The sequence below is a fragment of the Dermacentor andersoni genome, chromosome 5, assembly GCF_023375885.2.
Source record: "Dermacentor andersoni chromosome 5, qqDerAnde1_hic_scaffold, whole genome shotgun sequence".
Taxonomy (NCBI): Eukaryota; Metazoa; Arthropoda; class Arachnida; order Ixodida; family Ixodidae; genus Dermacentor; species Dermacentor andersoni.
This window is the reverse complement of record NC_092818.1, coordinates 126,871,588-126,879,212: the sequence shown is the minus strand read 5'-3', so window position 1 is coordinate 126,879,212 and position 7,625 is coordinate 126,871,588. Positions and strand designations below refer to the sequence as shown.

The window sequence follows — 7,625 nt, the reverse complement described above, 5'->3', positions numbered from 1 at the left end:
AAGCACTGCGTCAAAGCAAAGCGAGACAGCGTGACACAGAATGTAAACCTAAAGCAGAGCGACATGGGTGCAAATGGGTCCTGCAAGCATTGAAGTGCGACAGAAACCGGTTTCCTGTATGACATGACACGGCGTTTGGCGGCAAAGCTGATAGTGCTACTGTATAAGCACTCGAAACGTTGTACGACAGTTGTCACGGTGTCCTAAAGAAAACTAGATCATGCACAGTGTTTATATATATAGAAGGAATAATGTTATGCTAGGGGTGATATGCATGCAAATTTTGAAGTGTGCAAATCTTTCAGGGGTTGATGAAAAATGACTAAAACAAACTGTTTTAGTAATTTTCGAGGTAACTTTAGTAAAAGGCGTTGTGTAAAACACTTACAAAAATTCTCCGCTGCCCCGAGTGAACCGGAGGTCATAGCAAATATATATCTGCGAAGCACAGGGGCCATATTAGGGTGACGTGGGTGGAAGGTTTTTGACGTTTGTAGATTAATTAAACACTTTGTAGGAAATGACTTATACAAGCATCGCAGAGCTTCGCAAGCGATTATTACGATCCACGCATTAAGTTTGCCCATTGTTCTGAAAAAAACTAGGGCAAAAGATGTCGAAGGAGTATACAGCGAATGGGGAATATTGTTAGCGCGATACGTGCATACAGTTTCAAACGTGTAAGTTAATTAGATCTCGCGCATGGAAATTCATAAGGAAGTATTCGAAAGCGTCATACGGTCATTATTGCCTATGTTTGCGAATGTCCCGAAAGCACTCGACATAACACCTACTGCGAATTCAGTGGTATATATATATATATATATATATATATATATATATATATATATATATATATATATATATATATATATATATATATATATGTATATATATATGTGCGTGTGTGTGTGTGTGTGTGTGTGTGTGTGTGTGTGTGTGTGTGTGTGTGTGTGTGTGTGTGTGTGTGTGTGTGTGTGTGAAACGAAGGGGACCGTTATGGGTAATGTGCCGGTAAACTTTGACATTTGTTTGTTATATTGTGGCCTTTGCATTAAATTACATGTGTGTGTGCTCGTGACCATCTTAACTTTGTTTTACGAGTGGTACAGAATTTTACCCACTTTGCTGGCTGAACTACAAATGTCACCGAGTTAACATTTAGCGTAGTATAGGAGAACGTTATGCCAAATTTGTGTGCGAAACTAAATATATTTGGACTGTAGACGACCTTTGTAAAAAAATCTTTTAGCATGTGCTCTAAAGCGTTATAAGGCCCTTTTGTGATGTTTTCTAGTGTCCTGGAAAAAATTTTAAGTCCCACCTAGGTTCCATCAAATGGAAAGGTTTAATGTTATGTATAAGTTTGTTGGATCTTTAACGTTCCTGGCTTAATGAATGAGGGCCATGACAAATTTTTACTTTATCGTCTGGTTGTTCTTTTTTTCTGATTTCATGCATTATACGATATTCCTAGTACGTTGGCGCGGTGTGCCCAGTGAACTAAATGAGGCTTTTTGTTTATATTTGCTTAAACTTAGAGGCAGCTTACAGGCCAAGTGGAGGCGAAGTTCGAACTGCGTGGACTAATTACGACTTTAGCGCTAAATTACGTATGCAGGTAATCCGAAGCGTTTTCAGTTTGTTTTACTTACGATGAATAATTTACCTCGCTTCCATGAAAGAACTATAAATTCCGCCGAAAATAAATTAAGTGAGATTGGGGGTAACGTTATGGCCGATGCGGTAGCTATCAAAAATGTGTGTAGACGAATAGCTGATGTGTGTGGTGGAATGTGGGTGATGAACGTTTGCAAAGCACACTGTCCCGCAGTGCAGTACCAGTATAGACACCTAGTCACACTACAGTATTACACATAATATGCTATGAAAAGTAGAAGCCCCGGTTGACGGGTGTTCGCTTTCGCGCCAGCTAACCGTGCGCTATTGTCATGCTAGTGGCCACCAATTTACGTGTTTTTATTGTCCATTGCGTGGTCCTGCGGACGAGGACAGGTGGCTGAATTCTTACCCGAATAATCGTCCGTATTTCTTGTATCGTTCTTGATCACTCAGACATACTGGCTGCAAGATAAGAAAAAAAAGTAAGAATGTCTGTTTCAACTATTCGCATATTTCCATACTGCGAATTTCCGAATACAAAGTTGCGTGTTTAGAATAACGCTCAGGTGAGTGACTTCGTAGTAGCAGCTTACCTTTAACAGCAATCTCTTGGCAGGTCCAAATATCAAAGAAAACTTCTCGTGTGCCACATTCTGGTTTTTCCAGTAGTTTCGATGCCTTGCCGCATATCTTTTGACGACATGATGTTACCAGCATGAAAAGAAAAAAAAAAAATAGGTTTAGCTTGACATTTGCAGTCCGTTCCACTCAGACGAGTGAATTTATCTTCATAAAATATTGTGCCAAAATTATTGAAGTTCATAGTCACAATAAACAAAGTTTATATATTATTTTGTTCTATACTGCACTTGTCTCCATGCTTTTCTTTTGTCTAGTAAATGATCGTCGTTTCGTGCGGAAGTGGTGAAGCCGAGTCCCTCAGGCATCACAGCGAGACATTCGGATGCTCGTCAACTTAGTGACAAATGTGCGTTTCTCTATTCTCTTGTGTAGTAGTTTTACACAACATGCAGTGTCGGAGGTGTCCATTCTGCCACCGGCTTTTGCACATCCCAAGGAAAGTGCACCGTGAAAACTGTGCCGTCGCCGAATGTCCCCGGTGACCGTATTCCCATAAGGGAACATGGGGGAGGGTGGGTAATGCAAACGTGCTCGTGCACTTATATTTGTGGGCACGTTAAAGGGGCCCTGAACCACTCTTTATCGAAGTAGAGAAAGGCATTTCAAGTAAAAAGAGGATATTTCAGAAATACCTTGCCGCAAAAAGTACTTCATTGCTTTCACCAGAAGCGGAGTTATTGGCAATGAAACACGGCCTCCGATGTGTTCCCGTTCCTTCTTTAATAATTTGCACTGCGAAGGCTACGGCGCAGTGGGGGCGTGCCAACAACGCTCCGCCTTCTAAATCTCATCGTGGCGCGCAGTTCAGATTTCATTGTGGATGTTAATGTAGACGCCACGACTTCAGCCTTTGACGCCTACACTATAGATATGTTTACATCCTTAAGAGTGTTTTCTTGTTGCATTGGTTACACCGTTACCTTCAGGGCCTTACAGAAATTATAGAGGACAACAACGAAGCTCTAACTCGACATGCGGGGAAATAAGTCGTGGTAATCTGATAGTAGTAGCGTGAACTATGTGATCATTCTGGCAGCCTTGGACGCAAAGCAATATCTGACAAGAGAATTTCACAGGGCGAAATATGAAACTATGCTGTCGGAAGTTTTCAACTACGTCTTTTGTGATCGCACGTCTAGCTAGAGCTGCGTTGTCAGCTCTATAAATTTGCTACATCGATGCACGAGCACTGTAGAGGGGGCATCAGACAGCATGGAATGCCTGCTTAAGCTTCCCATTCTTAAAACAGTTTTATATACTATTATATCTTACCGTAATAACGCTACATTCTAACTACACTGCTTTCTTTTCAAGCAGAAGATGCACATCGTCACAGAATCACATGAAATGGCCATGAAGTGTCAGGCTATGCAAGTAGCATATCATTACGATTTGTACTAAACAAAAGGGCGCAGTTACACCCGAAATGCGAATCATCGATTGCGATAGCAGATTAGTGAACAGCTAGGTGTATGCAGTAGGGATAGTAGTTTTACCAGCCGTACAAACTTGCAAACATATGCATGCTAACTAAACTAAGAAGCATGGTGTCACGCACGCGCGAGCAAACATGAATACATCTCACTCAATGAGCCGCGAAAGTCGCTGTCAAAACGGTGCAGTGAGGAAACGTGGCAGCAGCGGAGAGCGGTGCAGCCGCTCGAATCAACGACAACTAAGCCGCGAATACACAGCGTAGCGCGGACTCTGTACCTGCCGCAGATGGCTTTCGAGATACAGCTGCCCGGCCAGGCGCGCACGGCAGCGTAGAACGCGCCTCCCTTCCCTACACTCCCCCTGAATGCTTGCGCGCGAAGGGAGGCGGCGCGCTTCGTCCCCGCTTTCGTAGTTGCGCGAGCGAGATTGAGCCGCGATCACCGGCTCACCCTTGCACGCTTTTACTTGCACCTACAGCATACGGCATACGGCGACGATTTTATCGCCCTCGGACGTTATACGGAACCTCACGATGCCGACGGCAGAATGCACCTGCGTCCATATAATTGCTATCGCAACCAAAAAAAAAACTGTTTGACGTGTTGTCATGCGAAAACACAAATTAAAGGGTTTCCTGTATAATCCCTTCAATATCTACGTGAGTAGGAACTTATGCCGTGCGCATGCGTTCGTTTATTTTACTACTCCGCCCTTCAAAAAAGATGTCTCGGGTGTCCTTAGCTATTTTTTCAGAGACGCCTCGGCGAAAGACTTGCAATGCCTCCTGTACTTAACGTGAGCCCAGCTTAATGCATCCTAATACACCCTAATCCATTTTAGTAATCATTCGTACACCTTAATCCACCTTAACCGACCTTAATTGCCTGTATTTACCTTATTCCACTCTAATCCACTTTAATCCTCCTTCATTCACCTTAATCCACCCTAATCTACCTTAATCCATCTCAAAGAACCCTAATTCTCCTCAATACACTTTAATCCATCCTAATTTTCCTTAAACGACTTATCAATCATTAATTACATTTGCTAGTCATTGAGCATCTCTTATAAACAGCTGGACATGGTTTGCTTCGCTTCTGGCCTTCTTTGGGTAATTTTTTTTTTACTGCGCGAATAAACGATCGCATAGAGAGCGCTCAAGGAGACTTACGCAGCCAAATGCAAGTCCGCGCCTGTCCTTGTGTGCTCTCTCTGTGATCGTTTATTTGCTCTGTTAAAGAATGTTCGCTAATATGCGCCAACTCGCCCAACAAGTTCTTCTAAACTTCCTTGGGTCACGTGATATTTTTTATGCCTCACAACGCGGTCTTTAAAGAAAGATCTAAGGCTTTCGTCTTAAATATGAAACAGGAAAAGCATTTTTTTTTTTTCAAAAAGTCATAGGTACCGAAAACAAGCATTTCACAGTTACTCACGTGTAAAGCAGAAAGCAAGCAGTCGCACAAACGATGATCGCATCAACTAAGCTAAATGGGAAAGTCATTGCAGAGCCTGCTTCGTACACTTCGGACAGAACGAACGTTCAGAGCTGTATTCCTTAGGTCGCACCCTCTCCGACGGTGTTGATTCCAATGACGCACTCGGAGGCACCGGTGAAAGAGGTTTGCAAGACAGGCGCAGATTGTGGCAAGCAAACCACATGCCTGTTAGATAACTAAATATAGATATTTTATCTCTCCTTGACTTTTGACAGAGAAGAGATAACAGACAGAGCAATGGACATGGAGACATTATGCGTAGCAACAGGTGCCCTGTTATCGACCGTGCGGGCGCGTCTGACAACAGATTGTTTGTGAAGAGTCCCGTTCACGTGTCTTATGCCGGCGGCACCTCGCCTGATAATATCGTCAAAGCTGTGCACCGTCCGAGAATGACTCACTTTTCCGACTTACCCAAAGCCTCGATCAGAAAAATAAGCAACGTAAGAGCAGGAGGAAAAATAGTTATTGGAAAAAAATATAAGCAGGTGTCCTTCTGCTTGTGTGGGGAGGCTCCCTAGGTCCAGGACACCTCCTACGACTCTTGTCTGCCGGGTCCGCCGCACCAGTTGTTGCTGGTCACGAGGGTCCAGGCTAGTCATCACGGCCTCGCACTGCTCGGATGTGGGGTTCAGTATTTGTGGGGCTGCCTTTATCTCGGGGCACGCCCATGTGATGTGATATAGGGAGGCGTAGTCGTTACAAAGGGGGCATTTGCACAAGTGTAGTGTAGGATGTATTGCGTGTAGTCTGCTTAAATCGGGGTATGTGTTGGGTTGTATTTGTTGCCGTGCTACGGTGTCCTCGCGTAAGAGGGTCTCTTGTTCATGTGGGTATTGCCGTCTGTTGCGTCTGTGGTGATATAATATGGCATTGTATTGTAAAGGTACGGGCTCCATAGATGCGGCCGTATCCCTCTCTTGTGGCCCCCGGGAGGCATGATATCGGGCTAAAGCGTGCGTACGCTGATTTCCATGGAGGGACTCGTGACCTGGAATCCATACTATTTCAACGTCCAGGAATTGTTGGACGATGGAATGTATTCTGCCTCTCGCGTAGCTACGGCTAGCGGCCTGAGAGTTAGTAATAATTGTCACGTGCTCGTTGGCTAGACTAGAGGTGATGGCCAGGGCGATGTCTGTTGCCTCCGCTTCGAAGGCATTGGCACTGCGTGCCGCCATCGAGACCACCTCTTGAAGATTGTGGTCGATAACGCTGGCAGTCCTGGCTGCCTTTTGGGTGTAGTGCGCGGCATCTGTGTATAGTGCGGTGGGAAAGCAGCCATATCTTGTCTGGAGGGTCTTTGCGCGAGCTTGGTGACGACTTGCATGATTTTCCGGGTGCGTGGTTCTGGGGATGGGGGCTACCTTGATGTACGTTCGGATGTTGGGAGCCGGGTAGATCGCTTGTTCGTGGCCTTTGCCCTGGCGCGCTAGGATCGTTCTTCCTGTTGGTGTGAGGGCTAGGCAGTGCTGCATAGGGTAACGACGACTCTTTATCTGCCATAACATTACGTGCCCCAGAATGTATAGTTTTTTTTTTCGAAAAATTCTCAGAATAACACGCTTCTTTCCCAAATCACGACTTTTCTGGGAGCTGAAAGAGGCGTTTCTAAGTAGCTCGAATTACTCTCCTCTTTGCGTTAAGACGGTCACCTCCACCGCCATACGAAGCAAATTTTATGCCATGAAAAATATTTAATTAATATAGAACAGAATACCCATAACTTCAATATCGAAACTTAAAAAGAATATTCGCAATAAAATTCCCTTCTGCGTTATTTGTGGCACGCAAAACTGTTCCTCATTTCTGATATGGGCACTGTCAAAACATAGCACATTATAGGGACCGTCCGGGAGGTGGCTAGAAGCGAGTTATTCATGACCACGTAGCAGTGACCAGACTGTAAAAAAATACTTTCAATAGCTAACTTGCTTCCCTGTAGGCGCGCCATCTTGACAGGCTGAAGTGCCACGTAATTTATGAGCTTCGATGCAACCTGACGCAACCTCTGCTTTCAGCAGATCTCCGATTCAGTCACTTTCAATCGTCGTTCGCCAAAGAAAGTGGTGGCGACATTGAGGCCGAAGTCTACGAGTATGCCAGTTGGACCATTTTGCATTAGTTGTCCATTTCTTTTGTTTTCTTCTTTTTTTCTTCATTCTTCGATCATCCTTCTTTCTTTGTTCACTGTCTGTTGATGCGCTTTCATGCAAAAGCACTCAAATTTTCAAAAAATATTGCGCCGTCCTTCGTCCATTGGCAGTAGTCTTGCACAATCCACTCTAACTACACAGCAGCAGTTGAAATAACCCTCTCTCTATATATCTCTGTTTGTATGTGTGTACGTGTGCTTGTGTACGTGCGTGTGCGTGAGCGTGTGTGAGTGAGTGGGGGGCAGTGAATTATGACTTTGTCATGAGC

The 7,625-nt window shown here is 44.4% G+C and overlaps 2 protein-coding genes across 3 annotated transcripts in view; one reads left to right on the top strand and one right to left on the bottom strand.

Moving 5' to 3' along the window:
- Nucleotides 1-5,224, bottom strand: part of LOC126532066 (cytochrome P450 3A24-like) — a 33,618-nt gene extending 28,394 nt beyond the window's left edge. Inside the window, exons 1-4 of the mRNA XM_050179759.3 lie at nt 5,139-5,224; nt 2,217-2,313; nt 2,033-2,085; nt 1-5 (exon numbers count right to left, since the gene is read on the bottom strand). The exon at nt 1-5 is cut by the window's left edge and continues 92 nt beyond it. Coding sequence (XP_050035716.3) covers nt 1-5; nt 2,033-2,085; nt 2,217-2,313; nt 5,139-5,206 — 223 coding nt within the window. The 5' untranslated portion in view covers nt 5,207-5,224. The remainder of the gene's footprint in view (nt 6-2,032; nt 2,086-2,216; nt 2,314-5,138) is intronic.
- LOC129385062 (uncharacterized) overlaps nt 1-7,625 on the top strand; it is a 254,450-nt gene that overhangs the window by 210,135 nt on the left and 36,690 nt on the right. The gene's annotated exons all lie outside the window — the stretch shown is intronic.